This window comes from Panthera tigris, chromosome A1, assembly GCF_018350195.1.
Source record: "Panthera tigris isolate Pti1 chromosome A1, P.tigris_Pti1_mat1.1, whole genome shotgun sequence".
Lineage (NCBI taxonomy): Eukaryota > Metazoa > Chordata > Mammalia > Carnivora > Felidae > Panthera > Panthera tigris.
The window spans coordinates 220,815,257-220,835,421 of NC_056660.1; the positions used below are offsets into that span (position 1 = coordinate 220,815,257).

The window sequence follows — 20,165 nt, forward strand, 5'->3', positions numbered from 1 at the left end:
GTGATGTTTTGGATTGGCTTTGGTATCAGGATACATACAATGAATTGGTATTTACTTCTCTATATTCTGAAAGTTTGTGAAGAATTGGTATTATGTGATCTTTAAAAAGTTATTGAATCCCCCCAGTAAAGGCATGTTTGCATGACTTTTTTTTCTTGGTTTCAGATATTTTTAATTACAACTTGATTTTTATTCATTTGTTTAATGTATATTAAGATTTTGTATTTCTTTTCAAGGTCAATGTTGGTAATTTGTGTCTTTCTAGGAATTTGTTCTGTTCATTTATGATTTTTTGGCATAAATTCATAATATTCTTTTATAGGAATTTAACTCATTTATGATAAACAGTGATTTTTTTTACTTCATTCTTTGTTTTTGTAATTTGAGCTTTAGCTTTTTTTTTTTCTTAGTTGAAGCTGCACTTGAAAATACTACTAATAAACAATTCTAACTGAGACCGACTCAGAAAGCTAAGGGAGCTGACTGAGATATTTTCAAAGGGTGGGGAAAGAATATTTAACAAATATCTTTGAAGGGATTAAGGATAAAAATAATTTCCTGATTTTATGGTGTGAACTAAAAACTATTAATAAGTTAGTTATGAACTATAAAGCAACATGGATCAATAATAATTGGATTTAAGCGATTTGACTACTAACAGCACAGTAACTAATCATGTAGGATTTTGGTTATTTCAATTTTACTAAACTTTTTTTTAATTTCATTTTTTTTAAATTTACACCCAAATTAGTTAGCATACAGTGCGACAATGATTTCAGGAGTAGATTCCTTAATGGCCCTTACCCATTTAGCCCATCCCTCCTCCACAACCTCCAGTAACGCTCTGTTTGTTCTCTGTATTTGAGTCTCTTCTGTTTTTGTCCCCCTCCCTGTTTTTATATTATTTTTGTTTCCCTTCCCTTATGTTCATCTGTTTTGTATCTTAAAGTCCTCATATGAGTGAAGTCATATAATATTTGTCTTTCTCTGACTGACTAATTTCACTTAGCATAATACCCTCTAGTTCCGTCCACATAGTTGCAAATGGCAAGATTTCATTCATTTTTACTGCTGAGTAATACTCTATTGTATATACCACATCTTCTTCATCCATTCATTGATCAATTGACATTTGAGCTCTTTCCATACTTCGGCTATTGTCGATAGTGCATGTGCCCCTTTGAATCAGCACAACTGTATCCCGTGGATAAATACCTACTAGTGCAATTGCTGGTTCGTAGGGTAGTTCTATTTTTAATTTTTTGAGGAACCTCCATACTGTTTTCCAGAGTGGCTTTACCAGCTTGCATTACCACCAACAATGTAAAAGAAATCCTCTTTCTCCACATCCTCACCAACATCTGTTGTTGTCTGAGTTGTTAACGTTAGCCATTCTGACAGGTGTAAGGTGGTATCTCATTGTGGTTTTGATTTGTATTTCCCTGTTGATGAGTGTTGTTGAGCATTTTTTCATGTGTCGGTTGGCCATCTGGATGTCTTCTTTGGAGAAGTGTCTATTCATGTCTTTTGCCCATTTATTCACTGGATTATTTGTTTTTTGGCTGTTGAGTTTAATAAGGACTTTATAGATTTTGGATACTAACCCTTTATCTGATATGTCGTTTGCAAATATCTTCTCCCATTCTGTCGGTTGCTTTTTAGTTTTGCTGATTGTTTCCTTCACAGTGCAGACACTTTTTATTTTGATGAGGTCCCAGTAGTTCATTTTTGCTTTTGTTTCCCTTGCCTCTGGAGATATGTTGAGTAAGAAGTTGCTGTGGGCAAGATCAAAGAGGTTTTTGCATGCTTTCTCCTCAAGGATTTTGATGGCTTCCTGTCTTACATTGAGGTCTTTCATCCATTTTGAGTTTATTTTTGTGTATGGTGTAAGAAAGTGGTCCAGGTTCATTCTTCTGCATGTCGCTGTCCAGTTTTCCCAGCATCACTTGCTGAAGAGACCGCCTTTATTCCATTGGATATTCTTTCCTGCTCTGTCAAAGATTAGTTGGCTGTACATTTGTGGGTCTATTTCTGGGTTCTCTATTCTGTTCCCTTGATCTGAGTGTCTGTTCTTGTGCCAGTACCATACTGTCTTGATGATTACAGCTTTGTAGTATAGCGTGAAGTCCGGGATTGTGATGCCTCCTGCTTTGGTTTTCTTTTTCAAGATTGCTTTGGTTATTTGGGGTTTTTCTGGTTCCACACAAATTTTAGGATTATTTATTCTAGCTCTGTGAAGAATGCTGGTGTTATTTTGATAGGGATTACATTGAATATGTAGTTTGCTTTGGGTAGTATCGACATTTTAACAATATTCTTTCTTCCTTTCCAGGAGCATGGAATCTTTCCCCAGTTTTCTTGTGTCTTCTTCAATTTCTTTCATATGCTTTCTATATTTTTCAGTGTATAGATTTTTCACCTCTTTGGTTAGATTTATCCTAGGTATTTTATGGTTTTTGGTGCAATTGTAAATGGGATTGCTTCCTTGAGTTCTCTTTTTGTTGCTTCATTTTTCATGCATAAATGCAACCAATTTCTGTGCATTGATTTTATATCCTGAAACTTTGCTGAATTCATGAATCAATTCTAGCATTTATTTGGTGGAATCTTCTGGGTTTTCCATGTAGACTATCATGTCATTTGCAAAGAGTGAATGTTTGACATTCTCCTGGATGATTTGGATTCCTTAAATTTACTAAATTTATATTTGAATTTCCTCACTAAGTATTCAGTGATAACGAGTTTCTACATGGCAAAATGTTGATAATCATGCTCATGCTAAATGGTGTCTAAACAAATTACATCATTGTTGTCCCAAATACAGATTAGCCAAGTCAGAAAAAATGGTCATGATTTCCTCAACATCATTTTCTGAATTATATGCATCAATGAAAAAACTCTGTATTACTCTAATAAATTACATTCTCTTGTATGAAGTTCAGTGCTTACTTGAGTGCAGTAGTTCTTGAACAGAGTTGTTACTGCTTCCCCAACTGGCATTTAAACACATAAGGTCACATTTTGAAACCTTAATTATGAAAGAATTTACAAATATACAATAGAGGGGATAATAATATAATGAAATCCATAAACCCATCGCTCATTTTTGACAATATGAAGTGTCATTTTATAGCTGTTCTATTTTTTTCCCTCAATCCTTATATGGGCCTTTATTTTTTTAATTGCCACAATGATGACCGGTCACGTTTAATTTTAAGTAACTCCACAAGTCCTCCAGGGCACAGGAAGATCTCACACAACAAATTGTATTAGCTAAATTACCAAAAGCATCTTTTTGAGAAATACTTTTAATAATATGATGTTACAATAGTGGTTATATTTTAGTGACCTATTTACTCATTAGGCAAATGTTAAAATCTATATTGCAGAAAGATAAATAATTTGAAATGACCAAAAGGGAATTTCTCATGGGTAAAAACTGGCTTAAATTAATTTGAATACCATGCTTACACATTATAAAGGTAAATCTGCATTAAAAACACAATTGCACCAGAAGTCTCATCCCTTTTGGAAGACAGCCGATCCTCACCCCAGCTTCCCAAAATAAAACTCTGGTCCTGGAAAAACAAAATAAAAATAACAGTTTCCTTTTTATATGGCCTCAGGACTTATACTTTGATACTTCACATGTAAAATGGAAAGTGGAGCATGATTTTTGTGTTGTATAGAAGTTGAATAGGTGAAGTTAGTCACATGAATTTACTAAACCAATCTGTAACATTAATTTCTTGTCTATTTTTTTCAATAGCTAAATGCATTTCAATTTTTTTCTAATACACAGTATGTAACAGAGTTTAAGAGCACTAATTTGGAACTAAGAAACCTGGATTCAAACCCCATCTTGTTAGTTCCAACTTGTGATTTTTGCATGAGTCACATCCCCTAACTGCTCCCCAGCATTCTGACACTATATGTATCACTATATACTGTGAACCCTAAAAGCGTTCATCTATGTAACATGTTTTAGAATATAGGTACACTGTAAGCATTACATAGTATTAGGCATTAATTCTGTTATTTTTTATAATCTCTAGCTTTTCTTACGCATGTGAACCAAGTTTAACCAAATTGCTGACTTTTACCTACATGCTATGCTATAGGAGTAATTAACACCAATAATAGATGTGGAACCAAATAACCTCCATGAAATTCACTTGGTAATACAAGTAATGCAATTTACCAAAGGTGATCTAACATTTCGTATAGCACCACCTCCTATTTAATACAACCTATGAAGTAGGGATTATTAGTACCTTGTGTTTTACATGAAGAAACTGAGTTGAAGGTAGATCAGGTAACTTGTGAAAACAACCAGACATTTTCTATCAAATAAGATAATTCCCTCTGGCCAATATAAATTGTTAAATCATAGATAATTTCTGCATCCTTCACCAAGATTACCGATACACCTTCTATAAATACATCCCATATTACAAAATGCACCATTCATCCTCTCTTTGTGTTATCTGTGTCTGTACTGGTACATGATGACAGATTTCACTGTGTCACGTGTGAATATGTGAACATTTATTACGATGCTGTTTATAGCGCCTATTATTTTCTAATAAATTTTAGTACTGCAGGATCAACTTAGACTTGTCAGAATCACTTATGTATTGGGATCTTGTATGCTTCTTTAAAAAAATTCAGAAAGAGGTCTAAAAGAATACTAACATTATGAATCTTCAACAGCACTGCAATGAAGGATTTAACAGTCAGTAGGGAAGTCATGGTGCCATATACATGGTACTTGGATTTCCATAGACCTGGGTTTGAATCTTAACTTCCCATAATCCTGCATGTGTGACTCCGGGCAAGGTCCTTCAACAATTTGAGGCAGTTTATCCGTATGTGAAATTTAATAAGGTAAAACTTTATAACAAATAAGGTAAAAGGTGCATTGTTACGCCTTACTAATTTAATTTTATCTAGTCTTCTTCAATAAATGACAGGAGGCAGATAATATATCAGGGGCTGGAGCTACAACTTGTGATTGGATTTTGGCAGAAACTTTTTCAAAACAACATTATTTTTATACTGAAGGAAGAAAATCTTGTTTATTCTTTCTTATCACCAGCAAGCAATTTTATGGTGTATATTAGCTTTCCATAATCTATGTCTTTTACTTTCTTAAAGCTGTATTTTAATTTTTACTTTTGAAAAGCCCTCTCTCCTTCATTCTTCTTGTAATTTATCATCCTTTTCAGGAAGAATCATTTTGAGAGAACTTTTTAAACATAGATGATCCTACTCAATAAAGTTTTAATTATACGGACACAACATAGAAAACATGTTTTATCCAGTGAATTATCACTACTGGTGAAGATTGGTTCTGTGAACTAACTCTTGTATAATGGCTACACGTTTGACAAAATACTAGCCAGATGGTTGACCTTATCTTTGGCGGTGAGTGAATTTCAGGGATGAACCCTGATACAGTTCACTCCTGGTGCTCTGAGAGTAAAGCACTGATACCTTACTTATCCATCCTTTTATTGTTTATATTTGGCAAAACACCTCAAATTTTCCCATAAAAGAAGGATCCCTTAGATTCTATATAATGGCTAATTAACAAAAAAAGTTAAGACCATTTACTATAAAAGCAATAACTGACCAGATTTTATAATTGTCTGTTTTTTTTTTATGTTTTCAATAGGTAACCCGTTATTAAGCAGCAAAGTCAACATATTGATTAATGTCTTAGATGTCAATGAATTTCCTCCAGAAATATCTGTGCCATATGAGACAGCTGTGTGTGAAAATGCCAAACCGGGACAGGTAACTTATTCATATTGTTAACTAATAGCATATGAAGACCTACTATATGCATGTGTTTTAGGTTATAAGCCCACACATGAAAAGACACACACACACACACACACACACACACACACAGATATCTGTGTGTGTGTGTGTGTGTGTTTACATAAAAAAAACCCACAATGGATAGTAAATTCAAAAGTTAAGGGTGATTTATGGATGTACAAGTAACACCACAGGAGATAAAGTGATGCTAGCTTAGTGAACATTCTTTGTCTAACTAAAAAGCCTAGGATTGCAGATCTGCTCTGTTTTCCTTTCCTTTACTGTGGAATTTCCATGGACTCTGTGACTATAAAGAAGCAAACAAATTGAGAATGCATTCTTCTAGTGTTTCTTGCTTTGGTCACATGCTTTATGAAGAGGTACAGAAAAGCTCTATAGCCCATTAAAAATTTAAGGCTTCTTTCTTTGGTGGCCTTGAGTAGAACATCTGGATTACTGAAAATCTCTGAATTATATTTTCCTTATTAAGTCAATATTGTTCTGATTCTAGTGGGAGATCTCATGAGGGAGGACACCATAGTTAAAAAAGTTATATCAAAATCCTAGAGTTAATGTGAGTGGTGTTGGGTAGCCAGTTTTTGTTTCTACACTATTACAGATGAGTGGGTAAAATAGCATACCATGTTATAATGTAATATGGTGGTATGATATGACATGATATGATATGATATGATGAATCAAGAATGAGCAAATGATGAGAGTGTGTCAGAAATAATAATATGATTAACCCAATACTGTGCACCTAGGTCCAAAGGAAAAATAGATCAGTATGCTTGGTTTGCTTTCTATTTTAATCACCTTTAAATAGCATAACTATTCATTTAAATAAATTTGAAGTTTTAATTCTTACAGAAAAATTTTAATATTTCAAACACTATCATTATTCAAAAAGATCATTCTTTAATCTTCAGTATTTGTTTCAATTTGAATGCATTAAACTGATTTGTAGCAAATCTGTCCCATAATCCTAATCCTGTGATGTCCACTAGCTAGGTAGCTATTAAATTCAAATTAAATAAATTTAAAAATCAGTGTTCTCTTTCACACTAACCACATTTCAATTGCTCAATGGCTGTATGTGATGAGCGGCTACCATTTTTTTTCCATGTAGATATACAATATTTCCATCAATACTGAAACTTCTAGTGGCTTGTGTTGCTCTAATCCTTTCTCTGATAATTTGGAGAAAGTATTAATTTTATTACAGCATGACTTGTATAGTCAGATTTCCCATTTGATAAATTTGCATCCTTAACTTTGAATAGACACAGAAATGCAGAAAAAGGTTTAACCCTCTATCCCCTTAAATGTACCCACAAATTACATGGGATAAGCTCACTGCCTGCTTTAGTGTCTGAAATAGAAGCACCTGAATAAATGTTTAACAAATAATAAACTGATTTGTTTATTTGAGAATGTATTAAGAGGTTTTCTGAAATTCCACAGTGTAGCAATTTCTCATTTTCCAGACCCCTTCACCCTCACCCCCATAACCAATCCTCTACTTTTTTAAAGATAATTAGGGATTTAATTCTTTTATACCAATCAGACTCTTGTAATGCACACAATGAAAGTCCTTCGGATATAGAATTCCATTCGGTGCTTCTCTGCTTGTCTAGTAAATGAGTTTAAAAAGTTGGGAATAGTAGAAATGACCCGAGGTAACTTGTTTTTCTTACATCTGGACAAAGTGGTAGGTAATCCGTGGGGTCCTTGGATGCTCTTTTTCTAATAAACATCTGTTGGGCTTTCTACTGGGTCACATTTATGTACAAAGCACAACCCTGAAATATTACTAAGTTTTAAGGGAGTGTGGAATGTGAGCATTTTCTGCTTCTGACCCAGCCATCTTCCCATTGTCTAAGAATTATGCATAGGAGCTGTCTGTCTCTTCTGGCCTATAATTGAATATGTATGTATGCAAGTATGTATACGTGTATATATGTGATATCTGTCAAGAGACAACAGGAAAAGAAAAGGATGATACTATCTAAATCAACAATGGTGAATCACTGAAGTGTGAGCGGTTTTTTTACTTAGCGTAATGACTCCCAAGTGTCAATTCCAGATAAGTGCCAGTTTATACCAAAATTTTCTTCTCTGCTGTTTGAAAGGACATTGCTTCATTCTAAAGTTATGTTCTTGATATTTTTTGGTGTTAAAGAACTTTAATTTAGTAAGTGATTATGCTTGCTGATAGTAGTTAATGGCAAAACAAAACAAAACAAAACACCTGGCAAATCAATCCCTTAATAATTTACAGAAAATTTATGGATGGGAACTATGATCTGATTAAGCATATGGATTTATGTGAAGGAAAGTTGAAGTTTGATAGAAGTGGGACTGATTTACACTGAACTAGAGACCTGCATTTCTCATTAGAAAATCAATTTGTTGGGGCGCCCGGGTGGCTCAGTCGGCCAAGCGGCCGACTTCACCTCGGGTCGTGAGCTCATGGTCTGTGAATTCGAGCCCCACATTGGGTGAGCACTATGCTGTCAGCTCAGAGCCTGGGGCCCGCTTCGGATTCTGTGTCTCCCTCTCTCTCTGCCCTTCTGATCATGCTCTGTCTCTCTCTCTCTCCCTCAAAAAATAAACCTTAAAAAAATTAAAAAATAAAGTAAACCAATTTTTCAAATTACAAATTACCAATACTGCTTCAGGCACTAAATTTCCTAGTATGTATGCTTATGTGTGAATGTGTGTATGTGTACATAAGCCCACATGCACACAAATATATGGGGAGGTAGAACATAGTACTAAGACTGGGTTTTAACCATGAAATGAAAACAAAAAGTATCAAATAAATCACATGTTTAGGGGCCCCTGGGTGGCTCAGTCAGTTGGTTGTCCGACTTTGGCTCAGGTCATGACCTCACAACACGTGAGCTTGAGCCCTGCATCCCGCGTCGGGCTCTGTGCCGACAGCTCAGAGCCTGGAGCCTGCTTTGGATTCTGTGTCTCCCTCTCTTTGCCCCTTCCCAGTGCTTCTCTCTCTCTCTCTCTCTCTCCCTCTGTCTCTCAAAAATAAATAAGCATTAAAAAATTAATTAAAAAAATAAATCACATGTTTAATGTCATTGTGCTAAGACATGATGTGTGCTTTGCCCGCTGTGACCACAATGCAGTACTTGAAATGTAAGGTCTTCCTTTGGCAAATTCAAACTTAGTCTAAAAGAGTCATCACCTGAGCAGTCCTCTGCCCTCGCCCTCTTCTACACACAATTCCTGAAATTCTTTCTGATGCAAAGCCATTGCATATGTTAATAAATAAAACCTCAAAGCCATTATAAATTGGTTATCTGTGTAGTGAATTATCAATTTCACAGTTTGGCTCTTAGAAGTTATTTTTAATCTCCAAATTCTTAAGGGCACTTTACTGAAGTGTCAGAATTTTAACTACCAGACATACAACCTATGGGAGAGATTTAGGAAAAATTTTAAACACGATGGTTAGTGTTTACTTCCTAAAAACATTTTATGAGAATGCAATTAGCATTCTGGCCCGTTGGGGGGAAACAAATAAAAGAACAAAATAGGATATACATCCTTTGAATTTCTCTTTCTCAACATTTTATTTATTTATGAAAATAAAATTCATTCTCACAAACGTAACTATACTAAAATTTTGCTGTCGCAAGGGCTTTTAAATAATCAGCGATTTTCTTTCCAGTAAGCATTTTCGTATTTATGTTAGAAAGCATTTATTTTATTTAGTTTAAAATGCAAGCAAGTGCATTTTATTTTTTTTTATTTTTTTTTTTTAATTATTTATTTTTTAATTTACATCCAAGTTAGTTAGCATATAGTGTAACAATGATTTCAGGAGTAGATTCCTTAATGCCCCTTACCCATTTAGCCCATCCCCCCCCCCCACAACCCCTCCAGCAACCCTCTGTTTGTTCTCTGTATTTAAGAGTCTTTTGTGTTTTGTTCCCCTCCCTGTTTTTATATTCTTTTTGCTCCCCTTCCCTTGTGTGCATCTGTTCTGTGTCTTAAAGTCCTCATATGAGTGAAGTCATATGATATTTGTTTTTCTCTAATTTCGCTTAGCGTAATACCCTCCGGTTCCATCCACATAGTTGCAAATGGCAAGGTTTCATTCTTTTTGATTGCCGAGTAATACTCCATTGTATATATATACCACACCTTCTTTATCCATTCATCCATCGATGGACATTTGGGCTCTTTCCATACTTTTTTTTTTTTTTTTTAATATATGAAATTTACTGTCAAATTGGTTTCCATACAACACCCAGTGCTCATCCCAAAAGGTGCCCTCCTCAATACCCATCACCCACCCTGCCCTCCCTCCCACCCCCCATCAACCCTCAGTTTGTTCTCAGTTTTTAACAGTACAAGCAAGTGCATTTTAATTTTATTTTGCTTCTTAGTGAGAATTTTCAATGCTGTTAAGCTTTTTTTATTTTTATTTTAATTTTTTTTAACGTTTTATTTATTTTTGAGACAGAGAGAGACAGAGCATGAACGGGGGAGGGGCAGAAACAGAGGGAGACACAGAATGGGAAGCAGGCTCCAGGCTCTGAGACATCAGCCCAGAGCCCGACCCTGGGCTCGAACTCAGGGACCGTGAGATCGTGACCTGAGGTGAAGTCTGACGCTTAACCGACCGAGCCACCCAGGCGCCTGAAGCTTTTTATTTATGCAGATATTGATTTGGAATTGGCCCAGACCCTATAATTGTACCTGCCATTACGAACTGTAAATGTTTAGATATTTGTTTATAAAAATTATTTGTAGGGGCGCCTGGGTGGCTCAGTTGGTTAAGCGGCCGACTTCGGCTCAGGTCATGATCTCATGGTCCGTGAGTTCGAGCCCCGCGTCGGGCTCTGTGCTGACAGCTGAGAGCCTGGAGCCTGTTTCCGATTCTGTGTCTCCCTCTCTCTGACCCTCCCCCCGTTCATGCTCTGTCTCTCTCTGTCTCAAAAGTAAATAAACGTTAAAAAAAATTTAAAAAAATTATTTATAAATAATTGGTCCACTGATATGAATCTTAAAAAAAGTCATTTATCTCTCCTTGCATGCATCACTGAATAAACTTACTAGCCTGGGATGTCAAGTTCCCTTTGAAACTCATGACTGACTTCAAGTTTCATCTCAACTTTGTTTCAGATAATTCAGATAGTCAGCGCTGCAGACCGAGATCTTTCACCTGCTGGGCAGCAATTTTCCTTTAGATTATCACCTGAAGCTGCCGTCAAACCAAATTTTACAGTCCGTGACTTCAGAAGTAAGTTTAACCGCATAAAAACGTACCTCTTGCCATGTAACTTTGTAAAAGGGCGCAAAGGTAGCAACCCATGTTTTTCCTAGAAGCACTCAAGTTCATAAAATGTGGAAATCCATATATGAGAAATACGAAATTCTATGGCTAGCAGTAAATTAAATATTTAACCTATATAGATCGTATCTAATGAGGCAAATTGCTTCCATTTATAATGTGGACGGTCCCTTAACGAGTCAAGCCAAAATAGCCTATCTGGGAAATTGAATGCTTTCTATGTTTTAAATGTATCATTTGTTCCACGTGCACATTACTTGTACAAACAGGTAACTTCTTAGTAATTGGTTTGTTTGAATAACATACAGTACATCACAGGTTAAGAATACAGGCTTTGTAACTAGTATGGCGGAAATTTTCATTCCCACTCCATTATGTCCTCAATGGCAGACTCTCAATGTATGAAGTTATACTACATAATTTTAAACTCATAGTTGAAATAAATCAACCTCATAGTATTTATATTAAATAAATTAATACATGCAAATCATTTAACGCAATACCCAAGATTATTTTAGTGATCGCCTCTGCCATCATATCTGCGCTTCTGTGTCTACCATGGTCATCATCACCACTGCTTCTGCTCCTAATGGTATCACATCTGCTACTGTGACAGCCACTACAAAAATACAAAGGACACTGGATATATTACAGCTAAGTACTGGCCAGGTGTTCTTACATTATTAATTCTGTGACTGTGGACATTTTATCCCTTCTAAGTTTCTTTAGTTATGGAATGGGAATTAGAAACATCTGAGTTCATAATATTTGATGGTAAAAAGCTAGTTTCTTACTAAATTCTATGCTTATAAAACAAATGAGCAGATTGTGATGAGATGATAATGACTGACAGAAGTCAAAGATTGTCTGAAAAAAATTTACTTGTCTGTAAATATTTAGAGAAAGGAATCAGACATTTTGTCACAGAAGGAAATTCAGTAGGGTTTTCTCCATCTAATAGTGTAGCGTGAAGAATGGCTATAAATGCAGTAGGGTCCCAAATATGAAAGGCCTTATAAGTAGAGACACCACATATTTTATTATGAAAGCTAGAATACTTTGGAGAATAGACACGGACGATATTAGTGATTTTAATTAGAACAGCTCACATAAAATAGGACTGCCCAAGACAAACCAGAACATGTAGTCACCCTAACTAGAAGCCATTTAAAGACATTATAACTTTGGAAAGGTTTAGAAGAGCATAATATGTTCAAATTTGCATTAGGAAGATCAGTTTGGTTGTAGTTTGAAAAAGACAACAGAAGGATATAGGATTACTTGTGATGCTATTGCAGGAGGGGGTGAAAGTGTGTTAGATTAAGGTAATGGCTCATGGAGATAGGTGGATAGAGACAGAAAGTTGTAGGGCTTGATGCTAGATTCCCTAAATTCTGGATGTGAATACAATGGACAAGAAGACTAATCAGACCTCCAGATCCCTGGCTTGGGCAACAAAGTAGATGGACACATCATTCAGGGACATAAGCATTGACTATCTCCCCTATTGTATGGTTGTTGGGGAATTAATATCTCATAATATGAATTAGATCATCTTGCCTCATAGCAATAGTGTTTTGTCTCAGTCTGAACATTGTTCGCTATTTAAATATGCCATTTATTATATTCCCCCTTTTATCTGAACTTACATTTTAAGTGTAAGTGTAAGTCTTTAAAAACTGAATAGAAACTTTTTATGACCTCACATATTGACCTCACCTCCTCCCCCCCCCCCCCAACCAGGGGTAGACTATTTCAGTTTTACTCACGTTGCAAATTTCAATTCTACAATACAGTGGTATCAACCATAGCACCATGTTATAGTTACCATGGTATACCTTGTTATACCCATTCATCTTATAATTGAGATTTTGTATCTTTTTGCCCATGTTTCCCTATTTTCACCACCCCCAAGCCCTGGCAACCCCATTTGTGCTCTCTGTTTTTATGGGTTGCTTTTTGTTGTTGTCGTTCTTTTTTAGATTTCACCTCTAATGTCATGTGCAGTATTCATCTTTCTCTGCCTGGCTTATATCACTTAGCATAATGTCCCCCAGGTTCGCTCATGTTGTCACAAATGTCAATATTTCCTTCTTTCTTACAGTTGAATAAAACTTCTTTGTGTGCATATATATTAATAGTTATATGATACACATAAACTTTTTCTTTATCTGTTGTGCAGTAGAAACTATTTTAAGAGTGGAAATGAGGGGCGCCTGGGTGGCTCAGTCGGTTAAGCCTCCGACTTCAGCTCAGGTCACGATCTCACGGTCCGTGAGTTCGAGCCCCGCATGGGGCTCTGGGCTGATGGCTCAGAGCCTAGAGCCTGCTTCCGATTCTGTGTCTCCCCCTCTCTCTGCCCCGCCCCCGTTCATGCTCTGTCTCTCTCTGTCTCAAAAATAAATAAACGTTAAAAAAAATTAAAAGAAAAAAAGAGTGGAAATGAGGTTTAATGTCTTTTTTCCCATCATGAACAGCACAATGAATTGTATATGGTCACATATCAATAACAATAATGGGTTGAAAATTCAGTAATCCCCTTTTCTGGGGGAGTATGTTCCCAGACACCTAGTAGATTCCTGACACCGAACCACAGGTAGTACTGAACCCTGCATATACATGTCTTCTACTATGCACAGATATCTATGAAAAAATTTAACTTATAAATTAGACACAGTAACAGCAGTAATGAAATAGAACAATTATAGCCATATGCTCACATAAAAGTTATGTGAATGTGATTTCTCTCTTTCTTAAAATATCTTGTGCTGTATTCATCCTTCTTCTTCTTGTGATGATGTAAGGTGATGAAATGCTTAGACAATGAGATGAAATGAGGGGAAAGACATAGGCATTGTGATATAGCAGTAGGCTACCCTTGACCTTTTGACCACACATCTGAAAGAGGATCATCTGCTTCCAGGCCTAGGTTGACTTTGGGCAACCGAAAACAGAGAAAGTGAACCCATGGATAATGGGGAGGCTAAACAATAACAAAAGGGTAGGGTACATTTTGATATAATGTGTTCAAGAATACCAAATCCATGGCTCCTCAAGTACACATATATCAGCTTCTCCAACCTCCTATTCTTACGTTTCAAATTTTAATCCTGACTGTTCCTTTTCCTCAGCTTCAGGTATTCAACCAGTTGCTGAAGATTTCAATGTTAATTCACCTAGTCCACATTTCTTTGTTCCTACTCTCATCATCATTATCTGGCATTACTGAGTCTGGCTGGCCATGCATGTTATAATAGACATTTTGCATCTTGGTATTTTTTTTTCAATTAAAAAAATATCCCTATGTAATAACCAAGTCGTCTTCCCATGCAAAACAATCTTATCAAGTAACTTTTTCTCAACTTAGTGCTTCTAATGTAATGAATCTAGAGAATCTGCCTAAGTTTTAGTTGTTGAAATTAGAATATACAAATAGATGAATGAATATTACTGAGTTAGCAACATTGTCTGACAAACTTGTATTTTAATGAGTACTATATTTTTCTAAAATTAGTTTCCATGATTCCAAAGTGGATATGATGTATGACTATAATAGGTTAAATATTAATATATTTTTTATTTATTTATTTTTATTTTTTAATGAATTTTTTTAACGTTTATTTACTTTGGGACAACGAGAGACAGAGCATAAACGGGGGAGGGGCAGAGACAGGGAGACACAGAATCGGAAACAGCCTCCAGGCTCTGAGCCATCAGCCCAGAGCCCGAGGCTGGGCTCGAACTCACGGACCGCGAGATCGTGACCTGAGCTGAAGTCGGACGCTTAACCGACTGAGCCACCCAGGTGCCCCAATACATTTTTTAAAATAAATAGTAAGATATGTGTAGGAGTTACTTTAATAGACACAAAAAAGAAAGGGTGTTTTGAATAAAACCATATTTCCACTTGTATGTGTAGAAATACAATAAGTAAAGAACAAATACATGCAAAATAATACTTTCAATAGAAGTATTAATTGCATTTATATAAGATTTTAAATTTTTATTGCCTTGGATTATTCTAAGTAAATATGGCTGTTTTTGATTTTGTCAGAATTAAAATGAATCATTTTTGTACTTATATTAAAATGGTGAGTATTTATGTTTAAAATTTTTAATGAATCTAGATGTTTTTAACACATTTTTTCCTCTTTTTCCTATACTAACTAATGTGCAAAAGTGAAAAATGTAGATACAGATATATATAGATATATTTTACCATATACATAGCTATATAGCACAGATTCAGATCCAGGGAAAATAATAAGTCAAATGGGAAATTGGTATTTGTTATATTTTAAATAATAGGTTCTTAGGTAAGGTATTTTACAGATTCATACTTTGTAATCTTTGCTCTTGTAGCATGTAAGAAAACACCCACAGTTGTATTTTTTTTTCTGAATGCCATTTTGATGTTAAAAAAATGAGTCAAGTCAACACACTTCTTGCTTTATAACCAGTTTCTATTCCTTCTGAATTGAAAATATAAATCTTATACCAGATAAGATTAATGTTTCTTCTTTTCCTAAGGATTATTTTGATTACATTTGATTACATTTGGCAGCTCTTATAATAATAAAAGAAAGAATTAAAATATGGGTCTATTTTGCTGATGCAAGAACAGCTTCCTACCGTTTAACAGATACCAACCTTTCAGATTTGAAGTGAAGCTTTTAGTAACCGTCTTATCATCAATGTCTTGTTTTGTAGACAACACAGCTGGAATTGAAACCCAAAGAAATGGATACAGCCGCAGGCAGCAAGAGTTGTATTTCCTCCCTGTTGTAATAGAAGACAGCAGTTACCCTGTGCAGAGCAGCACAAACACCATGACTATTCGAGTTTGTAGATGTGACTCTGATGGTACCATCCTGTCTTGTAATGTGGAAGCAATTTTTCTACCTGTAGGACTCAGCACTGGGGCTTTGATTGCAATCCTACTGTGCATTGTTATACTCTTAGGTTGGTTTCAATATTAATCCCATATTCTCTCTCTCTCTCTCTCTCTCAATCTCTCTTCTCTCTGCCTCTGTCTTCACAATACATGTAAATTAGTTTTTCTTCGTTGAGATGTCACATCTGGATAGAAGAAAGATTAACTACATTGAATTCTATTTTTTATTAATATGAATTTTCTATTTAAGACTCTTTGTATATATAGCACTAAGAATAAACAAATAACATCATCAGAAACACAAGAGTACATTCAAGCCCTTGGGGATTCCAAGGAATAACAGTTTGTTGCACATGCCACAGTGAAATTTTCTATAACAGATATCCCATTTACAGCAGTGTTTTTATAATTCATCTTATATTCCAGTAATTATTGCTATCTAATAAGATAGTACATATCTTTAAAAATATACTAGATGAACCATGGCTCTCCAATGCCCATTCAATAAAGGAAGAAAAGGGAAAAGACAGGAAAGAAATGAAAGAAAGTAAAATCATTCCTAACTTTTTTTTCTGTTTAAACTGCCAGCCAAAAGCAGTTCTCATTCTGCTTTTTTCACAGCTCCACACATCAAAATTCTAACCACCCTCCCTAGAAAAGAACACACTAAAACATCCAGAAGCACTGCAAAGGAAAAGGATTGAAGTAACGTATTCTGTAACATCTCTGTGAGAATTAACATAAATCTACTTTAGGGGTTTCCGTCTTCCATCCATTCTGTTCAGCTGGCTCCATTCACTTATTAATTCACTGCCAGATTCACAAAACTAGAGAGAGCTTTTCTGTTTTGCCCATCATTTCTTTAAGTTCAAATTGCGACATTGGTACAGCTGGGCACTGTGGAATCCGTTTATATATGCTTCACAAATGTAGATACATACATTTATCTTTAAGATAGAAAATTAAAAAAAAAACAACCTAGGATGTAAAGCATGGAGTAAGGCATTATATGACAGTTTTTGGAGAACATTCTCTAAGAAGCTCATGTCAGTTTGGAAGTTGAAGTTCTGGTCCAATTTGCATAGTGTAGATACTAATTCACACAAGTAACATTGGTGTGTGGAAAAAGATTCAAAATAACATTCTCACACCTGAAATTGAACACCATCAGTTAGGTGCTTAACCTCAAATCAAGGGTTCCTCTTTCATGCTTCTTTCTTTCAAGGAGCCACCAGAGTCCCAGAGTGTTTCCATATCGACCTACCATGACTTGGCATGTTCTGGATGCTCATTTGTGGCCTGTTTGGCCCTTTTATAGTGTACTGTGTCGTCTTGCTCTGCTCAGCATCATTTTGCCCCGCTGTCTGTTACTCATTCCTCCAAATAGTTTCTGAGTGTCCACAGTGCACTTGCCCCATTTTAGCACATGGATTTGCAAGTCCACAGCAGTGAATGTTGACATTTCTAGTTCTGCCATGAAGAATTCTTAAAAACCCAACTCTTCTTGGACCTCTTTAACCAATCCCAAACTCCTTCAGATCTTCCCATTTATTCTGAGCCATCTTCTTATCTTTCCTGGGATGAGGGGAAGCACGAGTGTCCTGTGGTGTTTAGGGATCTTTTACGGGGCCCTCAGACACATCAGCTAGTAGTCCCCTTCTCAGCCATAGCAACTCCAAAGCCATTTTAGGTGTAGGCCTTCTCTGTGAGGTTTGCAGTTTCTGGCTCATTCCCCAGGTGAGCAATGGTCTTTTTTCATGTTGGGACCTCCTTAAATCCTGGGAAGAGTGCAGAGTGCTAAACATCTCTTAGAGGCCCATCGTATAAAAGCTCTACCTATATCTCCTTCCTCCTTCCAGTTGGTCAACCTTTAATTTGGGAGGAAGAGGGAATAAATGAGCTTTCCTCATCACGCAATCTCCTCTAATTTCTAATCTTTTGACAACAGTCTTCCAGACTCTACTGTAGGAAATCAAACATACTGTGACTTTCAATCTGTTACCCCTTCTGTGGAGGGGAGGGGGTTTTATGATGACCAAAGTTGAGCACTGACTTTATGATTTGAATCTGTGCCCTTTCGCTTCTAGAGGAACTAAACACTTACAATTTAGTGGTTGCTGGGCATCAGCCAGGAACAAAGAAAGATTTAAGTGAGAGCATATAAATTAAATATTTCAAAATTCTATCATGAATGAATGCAAACTGAACACTGGGAATTTGATTTAGAAAATGTCTCGATATGTTAGGACACAGAATTGAAATAATTAGAAATCTCAGTTGACACAGTTTATAAAACTAAGGCCCTTATATTCTGTACTCTTCCTTCCTTTCTCCTCTCCTTCCTTCCCTTCTTTCTTCCCTTTCTAAAATGTATCACTTTGAAAAGTCATTTTTACAAGAAGATGTGGGTTTATTTCATTAGAAATGCAAATAATGTTACAGCTAGGGAATCTAGCTATAAATAATATCTAAGTGTTACTTATGGGCAATAATATTCAAGTTATATTATACCAATACTATACAGCTCTCTCTATGGTTAGAACAAGCATTCTTTCTTACAAAATTTTGTAACACACCCTTTTTAACTGCCGCTAAAATACTGAAATATAACACAAACTAAATATAAGACAGTCATTGCTTGATTTTGTGAATAATTTTGCTAAGGTTTCTTGTTAGCTACAATTTGAAAATGAAGTGGAGCTTTACACGATGAACAGTGTAAACATAGATATGATCCTTCTGGATTATAATATGTCTACTTTGAAAATCATCAACTACATATTCTCAACTTGCAACTTTTGTCTTGTTCTAGCCATCGTTGTACTGTATGTAGCTCTGCGAAGGCAGAAGAAGAAAGACACTCTGATGACCTCGAAAGAAGACATCAGAGACAACGTTATCCATTATGATGACGAAGGAGGTGGGGAGGAGGACACGCAGGCTTTCGATATCGGTGCTCTGAGAAATCCGAAAGTGATTGAAGAAAACAAAATTCGCAGGGATATAAAACCAGACTCTCTCTGTTTACCTCGTCAGAGACCACCGGTGGAAGACAACACAGACATAAGGGATTTCATTAATCAAAGGCTGCAGGAAAATGACGTGGACCCGACCGCTCCACCGTACGATTCGTTGGCTACATATGCGTATGAAGGAAATGGATCAGTAGCAGACTCCCTTAGCTCTATAGACTCTCTCACCACGGAAGCTGACCAGGACTACGACTATCTGGCAGACTGGGGACCCCGCTTTAAAGTCTTGGCAGACATGTTTGGTGAAGAAGAGAGTTATAACCCCGATAAAGTCACTTAGGGCAGAGGCGAAGGATAAAACACAACCAAATGGAGAAATTTAAGAAAAGGAAACACAAATAGAAATCACACACACAGACACACACACAGACACACACATGCATGCACACATGTGCGCACACACACACACACACACACACACCAGGCTTTATAGGAACACAGTCCTTTGATTACCTGGTTTCTAGCAAGTTGCTATATTTATCATATTGTCAGTTTTGTTTACTCTGCAAACACAAGATAAATCCTATTAAATGTACTCGCTTGGTTTTGTTTTGTTATTTTGGAAACACGCTGAGACAAGCTCAGGCCTATTAAATACAATTTACTGACATGACAACATAGAACGAAGATAGCTATGTGGCATCACGGTGGAAGAGTGTTAGATTTTTCTTAATTCCACTAAAGTGCCTATTGAAACTCTTATCATTTAAAGTGGTGTCCAATGCACTCTGCTGTGATGGCATTACAGGATTCAGAGATACAGAGGACAGAAAACAAAGACACTGTCTTTATGTCAAGGAAGCAATAGCAACACGCTGACTTCTAATTCCTTTTGAGGAAAAATGAAGAATACTTTCTGAACTCCATCTTCTTATAATTCAGAGGTTTTTTTTTCTTTTTTTAACTGTATGCCAAAACACATTTGTTTTTCCTACACTTTCAGAATATTGAAATAAATGCGATAATATCAAATTCAATATGTAAGTCCTGAATCTTAAAAGCAATGTTTGATCTTCACATTAGTTCGTATTAAAGGTGATCAGCAAAATGTTGCTTTTTTTTCCAAAAAAAGACATTTTAAAAAAGGAAA

The 20,165-nt window shown here is 35.9% G+C and overlaps 1 protein-coding gene across 1 annotated transcript in view; it reads left to right on the forward strand.

Moving 5' to 3' along the window:
- CDH12 (cadherin 12) overlaps window positions 1–19,450 on the forward strand; it is a 291,099-nt gene extending 271,649 nt beyond the window's left edge. The window contains exons 9-12 of the mRNA XM_007075935.3: window positions 5,678–5,799; window positions 10,981–11,098; window positions 15,860–16,111; window positions 18,856–19,450. Of these exons, the coding sequence (XP_007075997.1) occupies window positions 5,678–5,799; window positions 10,981–11,098; window positions 15,860–16,111; window positions 18,856–19,355 (992 nt within the window). The 3' untranslated portion in view covers window positions 19,356–19,450. The remainder of the gene's footprint in view (window positions 1–5,677; window positions 5,800–10,980; window positions 11,099–15,859; window positions 16,112–18,855) is intronic.
- The last annotated feature ends 715 nt before the right edge of the window (window positions 19,451–20,165 follow it).